The 27,159-nt window shown below is 38.5% G+C and overlaps 1 protein-coding gene across 5 annotated transcripts in view; it reads left to right on the top strand.

Moving 5' to 3' along the window:
• LOC133857003 (beta-galactosidase 6) overlaps positions 1-26,733 on the top strand; it is a 28,323-nt gene extending 1,590 nt beyond the window's left edge. Inside the window, exons 4-20 of one of the 5 annotated variants that reach the window (XM_062292092.1) lie at positions 695-761; positions 12,921-13,013; positions 13,112-13,255; positions 13,370-13,464; positions 16,748-16,803; positions 21,299-21,396; positions 21,505-21,589; positions 21,742-21,860; positions 21,955-22,116; positions 22,242-22,423; positions 22,495-22,586; positions 22,674-22,771; positions 22,865-22,972; positions 23,081-23,188; positions 24,566-24,718; positions 24,820-24,965; positions 26,414-26,733. In XM_062292092.1, the coding sequence (XP_062148076.1) occupies positions 695-761; positions 12,921-13,013; positions 13,112-13,255; positions 13,370-13,464; positions 16,748-16,803; positions 21,299-21,396; positions 21,505-21,589; positions 21,742-21,860; positions 21,955-22,116; positions 22,242-22,423; positions 22,495-22,586; positions 22,674-22,771; positions 22,865-22,972; positions 23,081-23,188; positions 24,566-24,718; positions 24,820-24,965; positions 26,414-26,549 (1,942 nt within the window). In that variant the 3' untranslated portion in view covers positions 26,550-26,733. Of the gene's footprint in view, positions 1-694; positions 762-12,920; positions 13,014-13,111; positions 13,256-13,369; positions 13,465-16,747; positions 16,804-21,290; positions 21,397-21,504; positions 21,590-21,741; positions 21,861-21,954; positions 22,117-22,241; positions 22,424-22,494; positions 22,587-22,673; positions 22,784-22,864; positions 22,973-23,080; positions 23,189-24,565; positions 24,719-24,819; positions 24,966-26,413 lie in introns of all 5 variants that reach the window. The other 4 variants (XM_062292091.1, XM_062292093.1, XM_062292094.1 and 1 more) reach the window with 4 other exon arrangements.
• The last annotated feature ends 426 nt before the right edge of the window (positions 26,734-27,159 follow it).

Here is a 27,159-nt window from a genome sequence, read left to right as displayed (position 1 = left end):
ATATATATATATACTATTCTCATCCAATTGACGCTACAGTTTAATTAAGCACAATACAATAATTGGCTGCATATTCGAAAACTATGGCTAATTAAGGCTTTTTTCTCCTCTTTAAAACTTGATAAACAAATTCTAGGAATACTTGGTTGTTAATTATATCTTTCTTTTTTGTATTTTTCCTTTTTATATTCCAATATACGTTTATGTACATCTATTATTACTATTTTTTTTTTTGAAAGTATTGATATATTTTGTTTGAGTTTGAACTTATTTGCAAGAAAGTAGTAAGGGAATTCTCATTGGTATGGTAGACAACTAAAAATATTCCTAGGTTTTTTTTATAGGAAACAAAATAAGTATCTACTACTATTATTCATTCTTTCTCAGAAGAAATATTCTATTTTGCATTCCTTTGTCATTCTCCTATTTTTTTCTGTTGACGTAACATTTTTAATCCATTTTTAGATCAATTAATTTAAAAGAAAAAAAATTCAACAGTAAATTAACAATTCCATGTTATCGGACAAAAATAGAAGAATGAGAAAAGAATACAAAATCAATGTGAAATTACCAATAGTTTCTCAAAAAGTTATTTATTTATTTTTATTTTTTGTTTAAAAAAAGATGTATCTAACTCTCGTGAACAAGGAGCATCGAATCTATTTCATGATTTATAATGTTTATAATTAAACAGGGGATTTCCATTTTGGTTGCATGATATCCCTGGCATTGTTTTTCGATCAGACAATGAGCCGTTCAAGGTACTAAACTAACTAAGCACCTCTCTCTCTCTCTCTCTCTCTCTCTCTCTCTCTCAATACTCACAATATTACCATTTTGCTAGGTGTGGTTTGCAAATTTTTAAATGAGAAATACTAAAAATTACATTTTTATTTTACAACTATCTCACAATATTAATGTGTCAATATCAACTAATTTTTTGATAATATTATCATTATTTTAATAATAACTAATCTAACAATTGATTGAGACTACCACATTAGTATCGTGAAATAGAAATGTAATTTCTAACTTTTTAAAATAATTACCTATGTTTTTAAAATGACAATTATGTTATTTGGGTTAGGCAAAAAAAAATAAAAATTCACTACTATTATTCTTCTGTTTCAAAAAAAAAAAAAAAATAGAAAAAAGAAAAAAAAAAAAAGGAAAAAAAGGTTGTCTGACAGCATGTAAACGTGGCCACGTCATAGGCTATCAATGGTATGGTATGGGATCCTTTTTACAACTATATGTCTAGTTAGTTTTCAACAAATTAGTTCCCAGCTCTCTAGGTTTCCTCTCTGACGTGAAACCTAGGGTTTGTGAGTTTTTTTGAGTCTCCTCCTGGAAACAGTGTAGGAGTTAAACCAGTCCAGGTTTCTCCCTTCTATATCTTCCCTTCTTTTCAAAGGGAACGACTATGGCAGAGAAATCAGGGAAGTTTGTTGGGGCTTTCCCGTTAACTTCTGGAGAGCAGAGAGGTATCTCGATTTCTGACGATGATACTAGTGAGTTATGATCAAAAGGGAGGAAATGTTTGTTGGGAAGGCTTGGTGAAGCAAAGAAGATTATTAAGGAAGCCTTTAAAGCTCTTTATCACTCGTATTTGGAGGATTAGGGGCTGTCTCTTTTTCAAGGAGATTCAAGACAACATGTGGTTGTTTGAATTTTCTGAGGAGAATGATCTCAGGTGTTGGTACAATTTCCGGTACGGTGACGTGTTGCTTTGTGATTCGTCGCCTTCCTTGGTATTTGCTCTCCTCATAATCTGCAAAATAGCAAACAACTAGTCGGGGGTGCTCACTACGCCCACTCCGATGCCTAAGTCAGTTCAAACTATTTGTTTTCTGAAGAGTATCAATAATCTCAGAGCTTAGAGAATCTGCATCTAAAAAATACCTGGCATAGTAGTCTTATTTATAGGTTCACAATTCACAGTTATAAAACTGCTAGAATACTTGGAGCATAATCTGATTAGGAGTCTAAGTCCTGGATCACACAGTCTTTAATCTTATCTTCATAGAATTCAAATTGGGTAGTAGAGTCCAAACTGGATAAGACACTACCTCTTCAGCTGATGTCATACTATTAGGCATCTTATCCTGTATTTGATGGGATAAAAGTCATTTTAGAGATAATGAATGATCTTGTACTTAGGTTTGATCTAGCCGAGCCGACCCGACAGGGTCGGCCCCCAATACTACCTTAGGCCCACGTGTCTATGGAGCTAATTATTTCTCCAACAGTTACCCCCCAATTCTCTTATTTGAATTTAGAATGTAAGAGAATTAAGTACCTCAATTTTTGAATCTGGATCTTCCATAATTTGTATTTGACAATTGCCGCCTCTTTCAAAGTAATTATGACGAATAGTGCCTCAAATCTCAGGATTGGACTGGCGTCTGACATAATGGATGCCAATTCGATTCTTGGGCACTTGTGATCTGTTGGAGTATTAATAACAACTGCCCATAGATATCTTCTTCATGAGTGCCTCTACATAATATTGCCGGCCGGGCCAAAGTTGTGTAGATGATCTCCTAATCTCGGTAGGAAATGGATCGGACTGATGTAGTCGATTTCACCAAGATCATGGTGGAATGCCACTCTGAGAGAACACTTTGCGTACAACTTTCTTGAGAGCAAGGCTCTGTCTGACAAAAAAGGGTAAACCGTTGAAGAAAAGGGCTTAATATACCCGAAGCTTCTTCACCGGTAGTGCTTCGGGTATCCACAAAAATCTCTATTGGCGGCTTTAGAGGCTCAGACTGGCGTTGAGGCTCTGGTTGTCTGAGACTTACAGCGGCTAGGGGCTTATGGTAGCCCGAGGTTTTGTGCTTGGCGTACGGAATCTTCTGATCTGAACACCATCTAGCTTGGTCTCACCTGTGAATATCTTTATTTTTGAACTTCGTAATGTTTGAATTCTTTGTTATGGTAAAACTTTCCATAACAAATCAATTTTGACTTATCCTCTAATAACTTGAACAAACAATTGGTTTGCGTAAGTTATTTCCGAGGAGGATAGGAAAAATATTTTGTTTAACCTCCAAGCCGAGGAGGGAAAAATCTTTTGTTTAACCTCCGAGCCAATGAGGGAAAAATCAAACTTTGAGCTATCCTCCTTAACTTGAACAAACAATCGGTTTGTGTAAGTTATGACCGAGGAGGATAGAAAAAATCTTTTGTTTAACCTCCGAGTCGAAGAGGGAAAAATCAAACTTTGAGCTATCCTCCTTAACTTGAATAAACAATCGGTTTGTGTAAGTTATGACCGAGGAGGATAGGAAAAATCTTTTGTTTAACCTCCGAGCCGAAGAGGGAAAAATCAAACTTTGAGCTATCCTCCTTAACTTGAACAAACAATCGGCTTGTGTTAGTTATGACCGAGGAGGATAGGAAAAATCTTTTTTTGTTGAACCTCCGAGCAGAGGAGGGAAATTTTTTTTTTTTTTTGAGCTACCCCCCTTAACTTAAACAAACAATCGGTTTGTGTAAGTTATGACCGAGGAAGATGGGAAAAATCTTTTTTTTTGTTGAACCTCCAGGCCGAGGAGGGAAAAATCTTTTGTTCAACCTCTAAGCTGAGGAGGGAAGAATCTTTTTTTTTTTTTGGAGCTACCCCCTTAACTTAAACAAACAATTGGTTTGTGTAAGTTATGGCCGAGGAGGATAGGAAAAATCTTTTGTTCAACCTTCGAGTCGAAGAGGGAAAAATCTAACTTTGAGCTATCCTCTTGGTTATTTTTTGTGGAGGTGGTATCCCCGTGTGGTTTGTTATAGGGGTTGTCTCCCTGTAAGGTTTGTTGTAGGGGTTATCTCCCCGTATCTTTGTTTGAGCTGCTCCTGTGAGATCTTGGTTCGAGAGCTTGGTTCAGTTTCGGTGATTTTCCCTTTGCAGAAGCTTTAATTTTGTTGAGCTACCCCCCATAACTTTAGTCCGCGACCGCGGGCTAAGTCGTTTAAGGTGGATAGTCAGGTCCTCTTGGTATCTTGGACGATGCTGTAAAAGAGATCTCAGAGTTCGAAGTGAGTCTCGGGGCTTCAGCCTGTAAATACTTGAACTTTCTTTTTCAAATGTATATTTTCTTTTTCATGTAAATTTTTTTTTTTGTAATGAACAAAATTTCAATGTTAATGAATTGAAGTCTTGGACATTTTGACTTTCACTTTCCTTATCTTACTAGTCCTGAAGTGTTCTTACATCCGAGTTGTTACCCCCCAAATAACTTAAGGAATGAAAATTCTTCTAAGTTATTTTTAGAGTTAGCCGTAGAACATCATAATTTTTCAAACTGAATTGAACATCTTTACTTGGAAAAAAGTTTAAAGTTTCTTACTTAAAAACTTCTTTCAAGACATGTCTCGGTCTCGGTTTCTTATAAATCTTACTTTTTATACTAGAGTTACCCCCAAAACTTGAACAAACAATCGGTTTGTGTAAGTTTTTTCTGAGGGAAGAATGGGTCTAACTATTTTGAAATTTAAGCTACCCCTAAAAATTTTGATCAAACAATCGGTTTGTTTAAAAATTTTACAGAGGAGAATAGAAAAAACTATTTGCATCGAAGTGTTGAGTCTTACTTGATATTTTTTAAAGAGGTTTTATCCTCATACCTTCTTGAAGCTTTGTCATCCTGAAGCCTTTTCTTCATGAAACTTTACCTTCCCGAAGCTTTATCTTCCTGAAGCTCTATCTTCCTGAAGCTTTGTCTTCCCCAAGCTTTATCATCCTGAAGCTTTGTCATTCTGAAGCTTTACCTTCCTGAAGCTTTACCTTCCTGTTTACCTTCCTGAAGCTTTATCTTCTTGAAGTTTTACCTTCCTAAAGTTTTGTCATCTTGAAGCTTTATCTTCCTGAAGCTTTATCTTCCTGTTTACCTTCCTGAAACTTTTTCTTCCTGAAGCTTTGTCATCCGGTATGGTGACGTGTTGCCTTGTGATTCGTCGCCTTCCTTAGTATTCGCTCTCCTCATAATATGCAAAATAGCAAACAACTAGTCAGGGGTGCCGACTACGCCCAATCCGATGCTTAAGTCAGTTCAAACTATTTATTTTCTGAAGAATATCAATAATCTCAGAGCTGAGAGAATCTGCGTGTAAAAAATACCTGGCATAGTAGTCTTATTTATAGGCTCGCAATTCACAGTTATAAAATTGCTAGAATACTTGGAGCATAATCTAATTAGGAGTCTGAGTCCTAGATCACATAGTCTTTAATCTTATCTTCATAGAATTCAAATTGGGTAGTAGAGTTCAAACTGGATAATTATTTGATATCATACTATTAGGCACCTTATCCCATATTTGATGGGGTAAAATTCGGGATATATGTCTTTTTTGAGAAAATGAATGGTCTTATACTTAGGTCTGATCTAGCCGGGCTGACCCGACGGGCTGACCCGACGGGCTCAGCCCCTGATACTACCTTAGGCCCACATGTCTATGGAGCTAATTATTTCTCCAACATCAGGCGTGTACTGGAGGGTGGACCATGGTCCTATGAACGCACTTTGTTAGTGTTGAACGAGTTTGATGGCAAAACATCGCTGTCGCAGATGGACTTCACCCATACACCCATTTGGATCCAGATTCATGATATGCCCATTGGCTGCATGAACAAGGGAGTGGGACGGAAGATTGGGGAGACTCTGGGTTGTGTAGAGCAGGTGGCTGTTGCTGATGATGATGTGGGTTGGGGAAGAAGCTTACGGATTACGGTGGCTATTGATTTATTTCAGCCTTTGGATCGTGGCTGAGCATTAATACTTACGGGCAAGTCATGTTGGGTCTCCTTTAACTATGAAAAATTGCCGAATTTCTATTACAGGTGTGGTCAAATTCTTCATGGTCCGAAGGGATGTACAATGCGGGTCTCCACACGGCACTCTCATACTGAGGGTGCGCCGGGTTGGGGTTCCTAGCTTCTAGCTGATGATTTCTCTAGAGGGCCGAATTTTGTTGACGCTAAGAGGGGTGCCAGGCTTGTTTCATCGGAGGGGCCTGATCATGGCATGCGTGAAGATGATGGGTAGGACATGAAAGACCTTGGACAGGATTCAGCCTCTTACGTCCCTGACCATGGTCCGACTTACGGATCTCTTTCTCACTCTGTTGGACTCAAACAGGGGGGAGGAGGTGGAGGTACAAGGCAAGGGGTCGGCGGCGATGGTGGAAAACCTAAGCATCGCTAGTTTGGCCAGGAGCACCTTCATCCCAATTTCGTAACCGAGCGAAGGTAACAAGATTGCATTGAAGCGGGAGATTTGTTTTTTAAGGAAAGTACCGGTAATGGTAAACCCCAGTTTAAAAACGATCGTGTATCCAGGGGTTTTGTCAACTCTTTTAAGAGTAATGCTACATATCATCCCCTTGTCCTCCTTTTATCCTCCCAAAATTGATGTGGCTCTTAAAATCACCATTGGATCAAAATTCAATAGTGATATATTAAAAATTCAATGGTGATTTTAAGAGCCACATCAATTTTGGGGGGACAAAAGGAGGACAAGGGGATGATGTGTAGCATTACTTCTCTTTTAAAACTACTGGGGATTCGAATCTGTAAGATTTTGGAGGGGGTAGAAATGGTATTTGTGACGATGGTGCACTTGAGATGAGGGACCCAACTCCATGTGTCTATGCTAAAAAAAGAGACATGTATGTTAAGGCACGTGGAGCTCAGTCATCCACCGGTCTGTTATCCAAAACAGATGTCCCTGAGATGGGTTCTACTTCTACTGGGAGGATTCTAGAAGGTGTATTACCGGTTTCTTCCTATCTTGTGGCGAGTAAGAATGATTCGGTTCATAAGCCCTCTTGGAAGCAGCGTGTGGGAACCGCCGGCGGCAAGGATCCTGAAGTTCCTAAACAAGCTAATCCATCTAGAGGTGAAGGTAAGAGAAAAACTGATTTTTTTGAAGGGGAGGGTTATGGAGGTCATACTCAATCCAAGAAGCAGGCAGTGGCATCTTTGTGTCCCTCTCCAAGGGATAAGGTAGAGGCTGGTACACGGCCCCGCCCTCAGCCATGATTTGCTTAAGTTGGAACCGGTCAGTTTGTCCTCATGGGCAGATGAGGGAGTTCCAATTCGCTCTGGAGGATAGCCAATTAATGGACCTGGGTTTCAAAGGTCCAATTTTCACTTGCACAAATGGGAGACAGGGAGATGAGTTGACTTTGGAGCGCTTGGATAGGGCTATTGGAAATGCTGAATGGTGTTTGATTTTTAATGTGGTGGATGTATCAGTTCTCCCCCGATGCTTTTCTGACCATAATCCCATTGTGATCTCTTTCTCTAATACCCGTGATGTGTGTTGGAGTAAAACCAGAAGCTTTCGATTTGAAGCTAGCTGGACCAAACACCCTGAAGTGGGGGGCAGTTCAACAAAAACTCAATGTCTGTCAGAAATCCTTCCAGCATTGGGTTAGGAAAGATGGCAAGCAGGGGGAAATGAAAATCAAAGAAAAATTAGGGGAGTTACAAGCTCTCCAGTGGTTAGCAGATCCGAGCTTGTTGGATGCAGAGGCTCCCATTAAAGAAGAGTTACATGCTTTGCTTGAGCAGGAAGACTTGAAGTGGAGATACAGGGCTAAAGAGGACTGGCTGAGGTATGGTGGCAGGAACAAAAAAAACTTTCATGCTTGTGCAAATCAGCGCCGCAAAAGGAACCATATTCAATAGATTGTGGACATGAATGGGAAGCTGTGTACGCTACAAAATGAGGTTGAAGGTGCTTTTGTCGCTTAGTTCCAAGAGCTCTTTTCGGTAGGGGTTGACATTGATGTGGAACCAAGCATTCGGGCTATTGAAGGGAGGGTAACACCTCAGATGAACCACAAGCTCACTGAAGGGGTTTTTGTGGAGGAGATTAGCCTTTGTTTACACCATATGGCTCCTCTAAAAGCTCCTGGTTCAGATTGTTTTTCGGCTTGTTTCTACCAACAGAATTGGGGAACAATGCATAAAGAGGTATGTGAGGCGGTTCTCCACTTTTTTGAAATTGGATATTTGGATAGTAAGATTAATGCAACTAATATAGCCCTCATCCCCAAAATTGGCAATCCTATATGTGGTGCTGATTTCAGGCCTATTAGCCTCTACAACGTTTTATATAAACTTATCTTTAAGATTCTAGCCAATAGGCTTAAGGAGGTATTGCCTACTATTATTTACAGCACATAGAGTGCTTTTATTCCAGGGTGTCTGATCACAGACAATATCCTAGCAGCGTATGAGACTATGGAATCAAGGTGGGATATATGAGAATCAAGCTTGACATGAACAAGGAGTATGATTGTGTCACTTATCAAAAAAAAAGAAAAAAGGAGTATGATCGTGTCGAGTGGGCTTTTTTAGAAGCTGTTATGAGATGACTGGGTTTTTTTGAGCAGTGGATTCGTTGGATTATGGCGTGTGTCCAATCGGTCTCTTACTCAGTTTTGCTAAATGGGAGTCCTGTGGGTAGGGCTGTCAATTTTGACACGACCCGATAACCCGACACGAAATTAGCGGGTTTGAGTTTACCTTAAACGGGTTTGGGTCATAAACTGGTCGACCTGTTATGACCCGTTTAGTTCGGCTTGGCGGGTCATGTCACGGGTCACCTGTTAGACACGATTATTATTATTATTATTATTTTATAAAAAAAAAGGAAATGAGATTATTATTACTATTAGCTGAACAAAAAAAAACAAAAAAAAAACCCTAACTTCTTTTCTTTTTCCTTCAAGTCTTCAACGCCACCCCCTCTTCTTCTTCTCCCCGTCTCTCTGCTGCGCCGTCGTCCTTGTCGTCCTCAATGCCCCACGGTCTCCCCAATGTGATCGTCTCTGCTAACTCCCCTCGTCGGTCGTAGTCTCTGTCCTCATCGAACTCGTTCAAGCTCAGGCCCTGGTCTTCGGTCCCCGCGCCTGAGTTCAATCGCAACACGAAGAGCTTGGAGGTCAGAGCCACCTCGGTGCCTGAGAGCGCCAGCAAGAGCGCAGAATCCAGCAGCTTGTTCAAGACGTTGGAGACTTGGAGCTCGGGGCATTGTTTGGGCTCTGGTACCTCTTCAATATCTACAACAAGCAGGTGACATTTTTGCTGGATTTTGCGATCTGATTGTCGATTTGATTTTGTTTTGACTGCTGAGAGTGAAATATTTAGTTGAAATTTGAGGTGCTAATTGTAGATTTTGATTTGGTTTTGAGATAATGGCTTGCCATACTTTCTTAGCTTTGAATGTTCAAACGGGTCGTGTCAATTCGTGTCGACCTGATACAATCCATTATGCTAAACGAGTTTTACGGGTCGTGTCGGGTGACCTGTGAAATTGCCGTATCCTGTCGTGTCTGGAGGCCCGACCCGTTAACATAAACGGGTCGTGTTTGGGTCTAGCTTAAACAGGTCGCGGGTTTTAACGGGTCGTGTCGGGTACCCGTTTTGCCAGCCCTACCTGTGGGGCAGATTTTTCCATTTCCCCTCATCTTTTCCTGATTTGTGCTGAGGCTCTCAGCTCCCTACTCCATCGTGTTGAGCTCGATGGGGTCCTTTACGGGGTCCCTACATCTAAGAGGGGCCCCAAGCTTAGTCACATATTTTTTGCTGACGATATTCTTATTTTTTGTAAGGCTAATCACGTGGAGTGGCGTAGGGTCTTGGGGATTCTTGACATATATGAAGCTAGCTCTGGTCAGAAATTTTCTGTTTTTTAGCCGCAACACAAGCCTTGCTAGAAGACAAGAGATCCTCACCCTTTTGGGTTTGACAGAGACAACTCGCTTTGACACATATCTTGGCCTACCGGTGCTTGTTGGCATATCAATAATGCAATCTTTCAATGGCATCATAGATCGAGTTTGGAAGAGACTAAATAATTGGAAGGTGAAGTTTTTGTCACAGGCGGGGGAGGAGATTTTGTTGAAAGCTGTAGTCCAAGCAATTTCGACTTTTAGCATGAGTGTCTTTCTATTGCCGGTCACTCTTTGTAAAGACTTGAACCATATGATGCAGAAATTTTGGTGGGGACATATGGCTAATGATTCCAAGATTCATAGGATGAGTTGGGAGAGGATGGGTTTTTCCGAGTTTGTGGGGGGTCTCGGTTTTAGGGATTTGCTTCTCTTCAGTAAGGCGCTCCTTGCTAAGCACTGTGGAGATTGGTTCAAAATCCGAAATCTTTAACTGCAAGGATTCTTAAAGCCAAATACTACCCAATTCTTCCTTTATGGATTCTTCCCTAGGGATGCAGCCCTCTTTTGCCTGGTGAAGTTTTTTTTCAGGCAAGGATTTTTTACACCAGGGGGCTGCTATGGAGAGTGGGGGATGGGCTAGGCATTAAAATCTGGGGTGATAAGTGGTTATCAACACTTATTTCTTTTTTTGTCCATTCCCCCCCTAATATTATTGTGGCTGATTCTTCTGTGGTTGCATTGCTGGATAGAGACCTTAGGGGTTGGAATGTGGATTTGATCAGGTCTATTTTTTCTGTAGAAGAAGCTAATGTGATTACTAGCATCCCTATTTTCCCTTCTTTTCCTCTTGATCGACTGGTTTGGTGGGGTACCTCAAATGGTATTTTCTCGGTTCGTAGCGCTTATCATCTTGGGAAGGAAATAGCAGTGTAAGAGTGGTGAATGCTCCTCCCCTGATGCAAAGTATGAGGTTTGGAAGGTAATTTGGTCCCTTAAAGTCCCAAACTCGGTCAAGGTCTTCATGTGGAAAGCCTGCCACAACCTTCTTCCAACCAAAGAAAACTTGTTCAAATGGAGAGTTGTGGATAACAGATTGTGTGCTTGTTGTGTTAGGGAGGATGAAACCACTCTTCATGCACTGTGGGGTTGTGAGGCCAGCTGTTTTAGAAAGTGTCATACGGTGGGGGAAGATTTTTGTTGTTTGAACATCTTCTGCACCGGCTTAGCCCAAAAAGTCTGGACCTTTTGGTGATGGTGGCACGTAGGATATGGCTTAGATGGAATTCTTTGGCGTTTGATGGCGTTTTCCTCCATCCCAATACTCTTTTTTCCGAGGCTGTATCTGCTTGTGAAGACGTCTCTAGCAGTAATAGGTTGCCACTACCTTCTAGCAGTGTTACAATTGGAGGACATGTCCCTACCCGAATATGGAAGGCCCCCTCATCAGGTTTGATAAAGATTAATTGGGATGCAGCTTTAAATAAGAGCACGGGGTGTATTGGTTTTGGTTGTGTTGCTAGGGACTAGACGGGGAAAATTCTGGGGGCAAAGTGTACTTTCCAATGGATCATGGTGGAGCCGAAAATGGCGGAGGTTATGCCTGCCCTTCATGCTATCTACTTTGGAATAGCAAGGAGTTGGTTTGATATTGTTTTTGAAGGGAATGCACTTCAGGTTGTTCATGATCTCAATATGACTCCCCCTCACCTTCACCGTACGGGGCATTTTGTGGAAGGTATCCAACAAAGTGTTGGGTCTACTCAGTTCATCTACCTTTGTTCACTGCCACTGAGAGGAAAATAGAGTGGCACATGCTCTAGCGAAGAAGGCTGCTGTCAGCTGTTTAGATGCAGTTTGGTGTGAGGATCCTCCTCTGATTTGTAACCTTATTTATAGGGAACGTATGTTTCCCTAGACCTTACCCATTAGGTCGTTTTTTTATTATCATTGAATGAAGAAGATCTGATTGCTTAAAAAAAAAAAAAAAAAAAAGTTTTCAACAAATTAATATAATATTTTTATTGTTAATTTTTTACTGCAATAAATTTTCCTATGTAATAACTAATATATATGTCAATTTTATATTTTTATTTGGGAAAATATCAACTTAACACGTACATTGTGGTTTGATCAATTATGAAAAAACTTTCTACGGTTTTAATTTTATCAAATAGCGACCTATATTTTGGGCAAATATTAGATATTCTTCCATAATGATACTATCCATTTTTCTAATAAAAGTCTTCTGATATTTTAATATTCATATTAAAAAAAAAAAAAGTAAATAATCAATTTTGCCTCCACCCCTTCGGGGAGGAAGGAGGGGATGTATTAAGAGTTTTGATGGAGTACGTACACTTTTAATCCTCCAAATTTGATTAATATTTTTTCCAACTACACAATGTTATCTTAATTAAAACTGTTATTCCGATGCTGTCCCTATGTCGATCTTAACTAAATATCTTTTGGTAAAGGTTTTGTTTTTTTATTTTGGTTAAAAATCATGACTTTTTTCACTTGGAGTGCTAGAAAAAGGCCATGGAATCTCATGAAGAACACGCGCGTTTAGGGTGATGCATGAGAAAAGGCTTTGAAATCCGAAGTGATAAAACGTGTACCTACAAGGAGACAAAAATGTTACACTTATAAAAAGAAGAAGAAAAAAAACATGCACACACATTGTGGCATATAAAGAAGTCAGTTCTTTCCATCAAAAGTTAGGGTGGGATATATATATATATATATCCATCCCCTATATAAGTTTTGGCGTTGTAATAGATAAATATTAGAGTTTTAAATTTTGATATATAATTAATATGTTGAAAACTAGCTAGACATATATAGTAGTAAAAAGCTAGGATCCCATGCCTTTGATCATATTGAAGTGAAACTAAGATTTTAACTTGAAAATATCAATGGTTAGTGCATGTGAAAACCCTTAATTATAAAGGATAAGATCACAAATGATCAATACCCAAGGGCACCCATTAGTAGGATGCATAAGTTTTTTTAACATAATAATCTACCATATATGAATTTTTTGAATCATAAGAAGTCCCGTTTCAAAGGCTGTAATTAACTACAAAATAGTATTGAAAATCTCTTGAATATTATATATATATTTATATAAGGAGAGGCTACTTTAATTAAGATGTCGCACTAAAATACGTACACAAAGAAGTAGTACTTCCCAAAACATGATTTAATTTATTGTTTTTGGTGATTCCATGTACATCATGTAGTTTTACATGCAAAATTTTACTACAAAAATCGTGAAATTGATCAAGTCAGAGGGTTTATATGCTTCACAAGGAGGTCCAATCATACTGTCTCAGGTACTACGTACCTTCTGAACCTCTAGCTTGTGAGTTCCGAATAAATTATCGACACATAATAAATAATATATCCACATGAAATATGCTTGTGTACGTAGATTGAGAATGAATATCAAAACATTGAAGCAGCATTTCATGAAAAAGGACCCTCCTATGTTCGTTGGGCAGCTAAAATGGCGGTGGAGCTCCAAACTGGTGTACCTTGGGTGATGTGCAAGCAAAGTGATGCTCCGGATCCAGTCGTTAGTTTACTTAATTCTCATTTCTTCCTTTAATTCTAAGATTACACTGATTAATTATAGATCCTACGTACGTCTTTCATAAGTTTATATATATATATATATATATATGTGCAGATTAATACGTGCAACGGGATGAGATGTGGAGAAACTTTTGGTGGACCCAACTCACCAAATAAGCCTTCATTATGGACAGAGAACTGGACTTCTTTGTACGCTTTCATCAAATCATTACATTACACTTTATTTTTTTTGTTTCTTGATTTTGTGGGGGTGAAGATGAGAGAGTAAAAGAGCTAGTAGGCAAGTTTGATGGACCTGGATTAAACTCACTGGGCCTGGACAAGAGGCCCATTCTACAAGACAACTGGTCTAGACTCACATTGGCTTTCCAACCCGTCTCAACATTGAGAAATGATAGGCAGGGGACACTCATCCGTCCCCTGTCCTACTTTTAATAATAAAATAATATATTATATATTTTTTTCATTTATTCTTTCTGATTTTTTCACTTTTTGTTTATGTAAGATATTATTTTATTATTAAAAGTAGGACACGGGATGGATGAGTGTCCCTGCCTATCATTTCCCCTCAACATTTGCACCCAACAAAGCCATCGGTAGAGTAACACACGATTCCGCCCCTTAGTAGGAAAGGGAGAGAAGTGACTACCGTATCTACAAGATTTATGGGAGTCCACGATAACATTAAATGCACAACTCACCTATCCCTAGGAGAGGTAGGTAGGTTGAGGCATTAAATTCCGGCAGGGACAACCCTCTCACCGAGCTGGTAAGCTACTCCCACAATAATTGTTACAAGAAATCCTATCATGAGACGACACGTGGCAAGAAAGTACACCGACACCACTCAAATTGGAAAACTGAACCAGGATATAAGGTGGAGGGCCTTGATTCTTATACAATTTCATCTCGATTCTTGCATAATTCTAAGGCATATTGAGGTGGGGCTCATATAATGGGTCTCATCCCAATGTGCATTAGGCCATTGGGGTTGTGCAATAATTAGATGGAAATTTTAATTTTAGCATTTTTCGTAAGGGGGAAGGTAAACCTCTTACCAAGACACACTTTGGCATATACCAAATTTATTTGGCTCCTAAACCCCAAAAAGCCTCTTCTTTGGAGTTTTATTGGCTTTGGCTTCATAGATATCCCCTGCTGGCTCACCTCGGCAAGCCTCTGAACCTTCTCTGTCCCTTTTCTGTCTAGATTTGTGCAGGAGAAGTATACTTGGGAGTAGTTGAGTGGAAAAAGTATACCTGGGACTAGGTGAGCAGATTTCGTCCTTATTAGTTGGCGTCGTTTGTGGGAATAGAGTTTTGGGCTATGATTTCCCCTCCCGACAAAGTTTAAGGTGCCCACCATGGAGGTTTACGACGGGACGAATTGGATCCCCTCAACCATTTGGAGGCCTACCAAACCCATTTGGTCTTCCAAGGAGCTTCAAACGAACTAATGTTTAGGTGTTCCCTACGACAGTAAGAGGGACCACTTGGAGGAGGTTCAGTACACAGCCATGCTCAGTGGGATCATTTGCCGAGCTTTGTAAGCCAATTTGTAGGAGGCAGAAGCGTGAGGGTGCCAGCTGCTTACCTACTCACCCTCAATCGGAAGGGCGAGGAAGCGTTAAGGGAGTACATGACACGTTACAAAAACGTAAGGTTGCTGGTGGAAGGGCATGACGATCAAGTGGCGTTGGCAGCGTTGTTGGGCGAAATCTGGCCCTACAACAACTTCATGAAAGACCTGACCTTGGGCTCACCGATGACCTTGGCTAAGTTTATGGATTTGATGGAGAGGCACATGAACGCCGAGGATACTCTGATGGAGCTTAAGACCGAGAGCGGTTGGAGAATGGTTGGGGAGATAAAAAGAGAAGAGAATCGGGACAGCCAACTGCAGACCGAGGCAGCCAAGTGAAGGGAATCAAGGGATCAGGGGGGTACATCTCACTCAATCAAGGGGGCCAAGCAGGCCCAAGATATCGGTATACCGGGTACACTCCCCTGAACGTATCGCCAAAGGAAATGGTCACGCAAATTCAGGACTAGATCAAACTGAAATGAGCCCTGAAGCTGAGGGCCCAACCAAACTCGAGGGGAAAAAATAAGTAGTATGACTTCCACTAGATTTTGGACACAACTAGAAGAGATAATAACGCAGGGAGAACTCATGAGGTTCGTGGCCAACCACCATGAACACAAGTCGAGGAAATAACAAAGGGAACCTCGTGTGGAGAAAAGAATGTGTAGGAAAGACATGATTGTCCTGAAAGAGATCGCAGACCTGCATGAGAGATCATGACAATATTTAAAGGATTTGCGGGGGAGGAGAGTCCAGCTCCTTTTGCAAGGCCTACGTAAGGAAGGTCAGCGTCGAAGAAGAATGACCCCCCAAGCCACTCAAGAAGGAATTGTGCCCCAGCAGCATCATAGACGAGGAAGCAAAATGGGTACTTTAACCTCACGATGACGCCCTGGTGGTAACCATGGTAGTAGCCAACTACACAATGCTGAAAATACTGGTAGACAATGATAGCTCAGCAGATGTGCTATACCTGCCTACTTTCGAGCATATGAAATTAAAAAGGGACAAGCTACGCTCAATGGTCTCCCCTCTAGTTGGGTTCACTAGAGTCTATCCTATTGGATCCATTTCCTTGCCCTTCACGGCTGGAGAACATCCTCGGCAAGTGATTGTCATGTTGATCTTCTTGATGGTAGATTGTAACGACTTAGGAAAAAACGCTAGCTACATCTGTGTTATCACCTAAAAATGATTAGTCAATTGAAGTTTCTCTAGAATCCCTTATAAAGCCCAGTTTCACCTACTAATGAGGCAATCTCGGACTTAGCATTTGTGAGTATCTTTATAAATCACTCAATTTATGTGAGTTATTCATCTTTTCCCAGTATGGGACCGGGGTGTTACAAACTTCCCCCCTTAAACCCCTGACGAGAATATTAGGGCCACGCCATGCAGTACTTTAGTACTTTATGGCCTTGTGTTATTAGGTGGCTCTGATATCATTTTAACGACTTAGGAAAAAGCACTAGTTTACATTTGCATTGTCATCCCAAAATGATGTAACACCCGTGTCGTATATTGGGAAGAGATGAATAGTTCACATAGAATGAGTAGTTTATAAAGATACTCATGGGTGCTAAGCCTCACATTGTATAGTTATTAGGTAAAACTTGCCTTTATAAGGGATTCTACAGAAAATCCAAATTGATTAGTCATTTTGAGGTGATAGTGCATATAGTTGGCAATTTTTGAAATAACCCATGAATCTAACACGACACGGTACGAAGTTATAGGATTTGAGTTTAGATTAAATAGGATCGGGTCATAAACGTCAACCCGTTTATTTATTTATTTTTTTAAAAAAGGAAAACAAGAAATGGAAGAAACCGGAAACACTCGCCGCTCACTTTCACTTTTCACATTTTGTACTTTTCTTTAATTCCAGCTCCAGGCACCGTCAACTGTCCAGACTGGACTCTCCTCTCCAAGACTCCAACGCTGGTATGGGTAATTGAGCTAGTTTGCATATACTTTTTACATTCCAATACTAGAGTTTTGATACATTTTGGAACTCTAGTTTTCAGGATAAACAACTACAATTTCGTTTCGTACAATGCGATACAAATATAGGTGTTGAACTAGAGGGGAATGGGGCAACCCAAGAGCAAAGAGGGGCTGATCAGGGCCTAATACTATTGAAACCCTCTAAACTCATATTATAGCATGTGAAGAAATGTCCAGCCTGGATTTGGTTTCACTACAACATATTTGCTAATAAAATATTGAATGACCCAGATTTAATGTAGGCCTTTTTAACTCAAAAACTCACACCGTTTGACCATATACACATCTCTTTGCATGTTCCATTTTTGTTGTCCCAGGATGTGAAGCAAGAGTAGAAAAAAAAAAAAAAAATCGGGTCATTCAGGTCGTGTCAACCCGATATGACCTATTAGCTAAACAGGTTAATCATGTCGTGTTGTGTTACCCCGCTTATAAACGTGTCGTGTTCGAGTTTCGTGTCTCAACTTGTTTAGCTAATTGTGTCAGGTTTGGGTTGGCCTAAACGGGTTGGCGGGTTAACCCGAACCCGACATGTTAACCCGTTTTGCCAATCTTAAATTAGTGCATATGTGGCAAGTGTTTTAACCTGGGTTTTTACAAATGGTGTTAGAGCCACTTAGTAATGTCAGGCTATATGGTACTAAAACATCGCATGATGTGAAACTGATGAGGACATTTGGGGTTTAAAGGGGGGAATTTGTAATACTCCAGTCCCATATTGGGAAAGAAATGAATAGCTTATATAGAGTGAATGGTTTATAAATATACTCATGGGTGCTAAGTCCTACATTGTCTAGTTACTAGGTAAAACTTGACTTTCTAAGGGTTCTTAGAAAAACTTCAAATTGACTAGTTCTTTTGAAATGATAGTACAGATGTAGCTAGCGTTTTTTCTTAGGTCGTTACATAGATAGCCCATCGGCTTACAACACCATTGTGGATCAGAAGGCACTTAATAGTATGAGGGCCATCACTTCAACATACTACTTGATGTTAAAGTCCACCACGGAGTCAGGGGTCACAGAACTGAAGGGAGACCAGACGGCTGCTTGGAGATATTACGCAGTCTTCCTCAAGGACCCAGCAGCAAAAGAAACCCTAATTGTAGAGAGCGTTCAAGGCCAGAGATGAGAACACACTGCAATAAAGGGAGCATGCCAAAGAGCTCGTAGATGTTTTAATTAATAAGTACCAACTAGATAGGGTGGTCAGGTTGGGGACCCTTCTCTCGGTGGATCTCATGGACCAGCTATAACGGTTCCTTTAGAAAAATTGGGATGTCTTCACATGGACGCACAAAGACATGCTTGGGATTGAACCTGAACTTCCAGAACATTGTCGAAGTGTATGCCCAAAGGCACACCAATCAGATAGAGGAGGTGAAGATTCGCCTTTGAAAGAAAACATGCAATTGCCAAAGAGGTAAAGAAGATATTGCAAGTTGGTTTCTTTAGGGAGGTCCATTACCTCGATTAGCTACCAAATGTGGTCCAAGTAAAAATAGCTAACCAGAAGTAGAGGATGTGTAGATTTTACTGACCTAAACCAGGCGTGTCCTAAAGATAGCTTCCACCTTCCACAGATCGACTTGTTGGTAGATTCTACAGCGAGGCATGAGCTGTTGAACTTCATGAATGCCTTCTCCTGGTATAATTAGATAAAATATGAACAAGGAGGACCAGGGGAAAACCTCTTACATCACAGACTGAGGGTTGTACAACTACCAAGTCATGCCATTCGGGTTGAAGAACAAAGGATCAACATACTAGAGGCTTGCTCAGATCATCACAGACTAATAGAAACCTCTTTCTCACAGACCTTGGGTTGCACTACTGCCAAATCTTGCCATTCAGGTTGAAGAACGAAGGAGAAACATACTAAAGGCTTGTGAATGCCATGTTTAAACACCAGATTGGCAGGAACGTGGAGGTCCACGCCAATGACATGTTGTTCGAGAGTGTGAAGGCAGATCAACATCTGTCTGATTTGGAGGCAATGTTATGTTGGGGATCATGTGCTAATCAAAGTATGCGCAACGGAATACCGATCTCAGAAAAAATTCTTCAAGATAAACAAGGCAAGATTAATTAAACTAACATGTTCAAGGTACTTACAATCAAAATCGGCCTCTCCTAGGCTACTAAGGCCAGTTAATTTTGGTTGATTTGCTCCTTATATGTTGAATGGTGAAGAACGTATTCTTCGTGTTCTTGACTCAACCTCAAGATCTTCTCTCTGATGACTGAATACGACCGTGAATGTGGACTTACAACTTGAAGTAGGAAATTAGTTAGTAATATACTTCACTATTGCCCTTTATTTATGGACCTGGATTTACACTTATTATAGGGTTAAGAGATAAGATAGAGTTGTAGCATAGATAGGATTGGAGTCATAGATTAACTAAAATTGCAATCCTTACTACATAGGGTGCACGGCCAAGGGGAGTGAAACACTCCCATTGGCCATGCACCACACGGCCATAGGGAGATAATTATCTCCCCATGCGTCTAGCCCATTGCTACCATTTTTTCAGCATGGGCTTAGGTTTTATCCCTTAGGCCCAATGCTCCTTTATCTCTACTTAAGCCTTTTGGAATTAATTTTAAGAGCCCATAGCCCATAGGAAATTAATTCCTAAGCCCATAGCTCTTTAATTGCTTAAGCCCATAGTGTATGTGTGCCTACATTCTGATACCAATTGAAAGAAACAGATTTAGATCCCAACATGCAGAATAACCAATTATAGCATTTTATAATATCAAATTAAAATACTGTAATCAAATAAACATATCAAACCACAATCACAAATATATCTAATCACATCAACATAGTGGATTTGTTGATGAAGAGGAAAACCTTTACGACTCAAGGAAAAACCTCTATGAAGTAGCTAAACCCAAGATTCCACCAAGAAAAATAGTACAAGGACAAGACACACTAACAACCCCTATTGTAACGATCCAGACTCCTTGAGCAAATGAGCTCCCCACTCTCCTCCCCGGCTTCTCATAAGGATCTAGTTCCCATTGGTTAGACTTCTTGTAGAATTATCGACCCATCGATAGACTTCTTGTTGATGAACAATGTGCAGTAGTAGCATTGTGGTTTGATCTCCACTCTAAGAGCCTTTGCCTCACAAACACAACTCTGTGCAAAAACGCCAATATCCTTGTGTATTAACACCAACATGGACTTGGTACCAGTCTTTGAACTCCTCTAGAGTGCTCCCAATTTTCGCCATTCAGAGATACAAGACAATGAAGCAGAACTGGTCTTCTAAAAATAGAAATCGTGTGTCTTGCATGGTGGCATCCAGACAGGTTAAATGCATGTTCGGACATGATTAGGGGTTTCATGCCCAAACCATCTTCCATGTCTAGATAGTAGTGCATGAAACATGAACTCTTTGGACTGCCTCATGTCCAGACACGCGTCCCTCACATCCAAACATCACTTTGAGTGAAACTGATTGACCTAGACGTCTGCAAAGCTAATAGAACATGTAGTCCCTAAAGCTTCTCATCTTTAGACATCATTCTGACAAACTAATCATGTTCGCTGACATGTCCGGACACCACAGGGAACACGTTCTCCCTGGGTCCTCCATGTTCGGAAAGCATTTTCCATGTCTGGACATCTATTTTGGTACTTGTCTTTTTGAAGAAATCTTCACCATTCTCACTTGTAGAACTAAGTAGACAACTACCAATGTCTCAATAGATAAGACTTAAGTTTAAGACACCGAATGAGCCAATACAAAACCTTACACTCATAAAACATGAAATCGTTGTCAATTTTTTATTTTTTTATTTTTTATTCTTTATTCTTTTTTTCTCTTAGTAAAATTATTGTTAGTTTTATATATTGTTTTTAGTAATTTTCTTTGATTCACTGTCTTCTTCGGGGTTTTGGTTTGGGGATGCAACTTATTTCTTAGCTTAGATACTATTAAATTTTTGAAGAATTTTTTAGACAGTTATACATCTTTGAACTTGTAATAATTCTCTTCACTATCTGGTATGCACTATGTAGAAATGAAAGTACCACAGAATTAATAATTTTTAATATTCTATTTATTAAATGGATTTTGTAATTTACATAAAATATGTTTTTATATAAGTACTGCAGATTTAGTTATAAATCAATTGTTTGAAAATATTTATTTTTTATAATTTATTTTAGAATTATATCCGACCCTTTAGATAAACATTTTGATTTCATTCCTGCATATAGAGAAATTTAATTTAATGATTTCATTAAAACTATTTTTTATCCTGATATAATATTGTTGTGGAATGATGTAATTTTTAGAGATAAACATACTTGGTTTGAAGATAGGTATGTAACAGTGCTTGTATGAATGAGAACACTATGATTCTTAGTTATTTTAAGAGTCAACTAACTGTGCTTTTCTTTTGAAGCTATCAAGTATATGGTGGGGAGCCATATATAAGGTCTGCTGAAGACATTGCATTTCACGTCGCACTTTTTATTGCAAGAAACGGGAGCTATGTAAATTATTACATGGTATGGTATTTCTATTATATATTAACCATATCTTTTGAAATCTATCTAATTCAGATTGAGTATATTTAGCAAATTAAATGTTTAATACTACCCTCCTTATTTAATTAGTACCATGGTGGAACAAATTTTGGGAGAACAAGCTCTTCATATGTCATAACAAGCTATTATGATCAAGCTCCTCTTGATGAATATGGTGAGTACGTAGTATTAGATTTTATTCTTCCTATGATTCTTGGATGGATCAAATAATTCACACTTTTTTGATATATATATATATATATATATATATATATATATATATATATATATATATATATATATATATATATATATATAAAATTTTAGGACTAATAAGGCAACCTAAGTGGGGACATCTTAAGGAGTTGCATGCTGCAATTAAATTCTGCTCAGCAACTCTACTGCAAGGAGTGCGAACAAACTTCTCTTTGGGTCAACATCAAGAGGTGATGTTCCAAAGTTTTATGTTATCTTACAAAGTAAATTTACAAAGATTAGATATGGTCCCAGTTATTTCTTTGTTTATTTTTACTTGGGCAGGCCTATATGTTCCAAGAAGAGACCGGAGGGTGTGTGGCCATTCTTATAAATAATGATGGACAAGAAGTTACTGTACAATTTCAAAATACATCAGTTGAATTGCTTCCAAAGTCGATCAGTATTCTAGCAGACTGTGAAAATGTAATTTTCAACACGGCAAAGGTAAGTCACAATGCCCTTAATGTTGTGATCTATTGCATCTGCTAGATTATTGCAAAAGAGAATTACTCAAAATCTTTTACATATAAATTTTATTGATCTCTTAAAGTTTTATGTTGCATCTATAGGTGAATACTGAGCATAATAGCAGAATCGTAGAAGCTACCCAAATGTTCGATTCAACTGATAGCTGGGAAGAATTCAAAGACGATATCCCGAATATCGAAGATACTTCACTGAAATCCAAAACATTCCTTGAGCAAATGAATACAACCAAAGATAAATCCGATTATCTTTGGCATAGTCTCAGGTATTTAAACTTGTTCTCTCCTTTGCATTTGAATTTAGGAAGAATTAATGGAGTCATATGTTGAAATACAGGTTTGAACACAATTTGTCTTGCTCTAAGCCAGTACTTCATATTGAATCTGCTGGGCATGTTGCACATGCTTTTTTGAACAATATCTATACAGGTAGATTACTAAGCATGGTAGAGTGAATTATGATAAGATTGAAATTGAAATTCAAGAAACTTTGAGCTTCTAACACTCACTTATTAGGAGCTGCACATGGAAGTCATAACGCCAAGGGCTTCACAATGGATATTCCAATCATGTTGAATGACGGGATGAACAATATTTCTATACTCAGTGCTTTGGTTGGGCTACCGGTATTCATATTGGAATGAATTCTATTTCTTTCTAGTAATTCATATTTTGTAACGTTGACATGATCATCTGATCTTTTACAGGATTCAGGACCTTTTCTCGAAAGCAAATTCGCTGGCTTAACCAAAGTGGAAATTCAATGCATTGAAAAGGAATCATACAATTTTACAAACTATGAATGGGGATATCAGGTTATCTCTTTTGTCTTGATTAATCTACCACCGCCTCTAAATACTTCTGAACCATTCCTACAAAAATATTATATACTGAAGCTGAATGCCTCTTGTTCCTACGTACAGGTTGGACTACTTGGAGAGAAGTTACAAATATATAGAGAAGAAAATTTGGGTGCTGTTGTGTGGAGTAAAAATGGAATCTCAATGAATGGCACGCTTACTTGGTACAAGGTACATAACTCTACATTTCATGTAGATAATGAAAAATATCCTCATGTAAGATAAGCATATAATCAATTACTAATGAATGACTCCTACTTGTCCAAGCACAACATTTATTTTTAAAAGATGGTTTTGCTTTCTCAGGAAAACATGATAAATGAGAGAACAAAGATTTTTAGTTCACCTTCGTCCTACAAGCGCACATTTGGGGCACGTTTGGTACATACATAGGAATAAATTCAGAAATAAATAGTTATTCTATTTCTTATTTTATTATTTGATTGCCCAATCATTACTCTATGTTGGGGAGTGTATAAAAACACTCGTTACACACCCTTTACACACTCACCCTCTCACATAGGGTGGGGCCTATGTGGTGTGGGTCCCACCCCATGTGAAATGGTGGGTGTGTAAGGAGTGTATTTTATTTTTTTTTTTTTTTTTAAATCTTTTCCCAATCAAATATTGGGATTGTAATAAAAACAAAACCCTCTAGATTTGATTACCATACTTGTGTTCACTCATTACTCTATAAATAGAGACCTTTGTATTGTAGACAATTAAGTCAATGAGTACAAAGTAGTCCTAAGGACTATATAGTGGTAAAAGTAAGTGTTTAACACTGAATCACCACTATTTTTTTTTTGTCTCTCTTTTGTCTCTCTTTATTCTGCTAATTCCCATAATTTAGGTTTACCCACAAATTTCAACACTCACAATGAGTATTCTTTCCCTAAAACGAGGAATAACTATTGAAAAAGATAGGGAATAGCTGATATTCCTCTAAGAATGGAATTTCTTCAAAAATGATATCTCACAAAAAAATTACTCCATTTTTTTTTTTGGACACCCTAAAAAAACAACCATATGTACTTGTTGTCTCTTCCTTGTGGCCGGTTGGCCACCCAACCAATCCTTCGAGGGTGGTCAGCCACCACCCAGCCCAGCTTGCCACTAGCTACTGCTCAACCTAGCCAAATGCCAGACAACTCTTGACCAAACCCACTGTCGCCCACCGTTCGGCCTAACCTATTGTAGGCAACCATATTCAGCGACCCTCTGGCCACCCTCTACCTTCGTCACCAGCCACTATCCGTCACCATCTCCTACGATCCATGGGGAAAACGATGAATATAGGTGTTCTTTTTATGAGCAGAAAAAAAAAAAAAAAAAAAAAAAAAAAAGAAGAAGAAAAAGATTTTTGGGGATATAATTATTATAAGTGTATTTTAGAAAAATCAATTGAAATCTGATTTGATTCTAGTTTGAAAATTTGGTCATTCTTGGTTTTAGAATATAAATTAAATGATTAAATTAATTTATTCCTATAAGCTTAAGCTTTTGAAATAAATAATGATTTAACATGGTAGTTCCTGTCTGTACAAGAAGTGCTGCCTCTCCGAACCAGGCTCGACAACTCAACATAGTGAGACAAGAAGAATATATCGTAAATGGATTAGTTATATATTGGGTCAAAATGAATCGTCCTCAATACCATTTATAAATGTTCCCCATGGTATCTTTCAATTCAGAAGAAATGTAAGCTTCCCATGAGAGTTGATAATGATAATTATTTGTGTATAATTATGCTTGTATATATAGTTCATCTATATGTGTTTGCAACTTCGAAAATTTTGCAGATATTTTTCGATTCACCTACGGGAGATGACCCCGTCACCTTAAACCTTAGCACAATGGGTAAAGGTGAAGCTTGGGTTAATGGACGAAGCATCGGTCGTTATTGGGTCTCCTTCTTCGACTCTAAAGGCAATCCATCACAAACAATGTACGTAGACATTACGCCCTAGTTTTTTTTTTTTTGTTTTTTTTTTATTTTTTTTTTTATTTTTGTTTATTTATTTTTTTATAATTTAAGAATGATAAGCCGAACACACAAGAGAGATTTGCCTCAAGAATATTTGAGAAAAATAAACCTCTGGAACTGTATATATAATGGCAAAGTACGTCCCTCAGCCACTTCGATAACAACCCCAAATCCCCTTGCACAATCACCATAATTGCCTCTGCCTTGCTGGACGGTAGGGAGTACTCGGTGGCGGTGGCGATGGCGATGAGGAGCTTCGAGAACCAGAGTTATGTGAGAGAATGGAGAAAACCTAGGTTTTTGATGCTCAACATAGATTCTTTTCTGTTGACCATTATTTTACTTTGCGCCAAACACGCAAAACATAGGAAAACATTTCTGAAAAATATGGTACATCAAAACAAACAGTCCAACGATACAAATAAAACCTATAAAATGATTTCAGACAATTCCATGCTATATTTATCTATAAGAAAATCTTTACCATATCATAAAAGATTTAGTTGAAATGGGTTGACCCGATAGATCTAAACAGAAATGATCCTCCAATAATATTCAAAAAATTCTTTTACTACCTTGATGAATTAAAAGAATACAACCTTACATGTCAAATATTGAATCTAAAATAATAAAGAGTAAAAAAGATTGGTATTATGGTTTGCATAATAGGTAATGGATGAGTATTAGAGCCTAGCTAATTCACTCACCAGAATTTTCATTCTAGGGTAGTTGGATGGACAAACTCCTTGTTTGTTGCCGTCTTGTGGTGGTGTAATTTAGATACAGAGCCTCATCCATGCAATCTGGTCAAGCACTTTGGGGCATCAAGTATACTTTTTTTCATTTTTTAATTTTTAATTTTTTTTTGGAAATAGAAGACCTCACACTTAATTAAACAGCTAAAAGACATGAACTTTAATTTCATATATTGTCATTTAAACGAGGTCGTAGACCTACAATTGAACTTCAATTCTATAACATTATCCCCTACGTACGTACGATATCAATGTTAAACCAAAACTTAGGAGAGATCAATCGTTCTCTTTCATGAGTGTATACATACACAAGACTAGATGAGCAGTGATTGGCAGGGGACGGTACCGTCTTCTGCCTGCCCCTTTTAATTATAAGAGAATTTTTTTATTATCAAAAAGCAACTTCTAATGTCACATCAAAAGTTGTTTTTTTATAAAAAAAAAAATTATTTTTTTGTTAAAAAAGCCGGTTTGGGGACGGTAAAAAGGGTCCCCCAACAATCATTTCCCAGACCAGACAATTATGCAAAACTATTTTCAAAATATCTCTCTCTCACACATGCATACAGATACACAGGTACCCATTTGCTAATTTTGCATTATTTTAATATAAATTCTCACAGTTTCTTATCTATGCTTTTTGTGTCTTCCCAGGTATCATGTGCCCCGATCGTTCCTTAACGCTTCTGGAAATCTTTTAGTTTTGCTTGAAGAAGCTGGTGGAAACCCTCTTCAGATTTCCTTGAACACCGTACGGGAGCAAGTAGCTTACTATCACCTCCCCCGATGATTGCATAGAGAAGAGATATACAAAAGTGGTATATATTATGAGATTGAGGTATACAACAACTTACTACAAAAATCATGAGATTCTCGTCGGCTCTGGATTAGTGTATCGACATTGCAATGTAATAATAACATGAAATTTCGTATTAAGTAATAAATCTTTGTCCTATATATTATTTTTAGAGAAATGTTTGGTTACATTCTTCAACACACTTCTTATCCATTTATTTTTTAAATTTACCATTAAATATGTGAGACTCACGTATGTGCTCCTCTTATGCTGAATGGGCTTCAAAATGATCCGGACAAGACTTGAATATTGCATGCGATTAGTATAATAATTTACTGAAGAACTACTTAGATCTTGATCGAATTAGATACAATAGAATTTTAAAATTCCACCTATGTAGTGACTCCATTCAAGGATAGAAGACCATCTAATCAGGGCCGACTAAGGCCCCCAATTTAATAAGGGCTCCAATAAAAAAATATTAATAAAAATTATTTTAAAAAAATGGCTTTAATTACCATCAATACACTTTATTAAGACCTCAAAATATGGTAAAATAAAATTAATAAAGACATTAATATAATGCATGGCTCCAAATTAAGAA

The sequence above is a fragment of the Alnus glutinosa genome, chromosome 14 (assembly GCF_958979055.1).
Source record: "Alnus glutinosa chromosome 14, dhAlnGlut1.1, whole genome shotgun sequence".
In the NCBI taxonomy this organism is placed as follows: Eukaryota; Viridiplantae; Streptophyta; class Magnoliopsida; order Fagales; family Betulaceae; genus Alnus; species Alnus glutinosa.
This window is presented reverse-complemented; position numbering and strand designations above follow the sequence as displayed.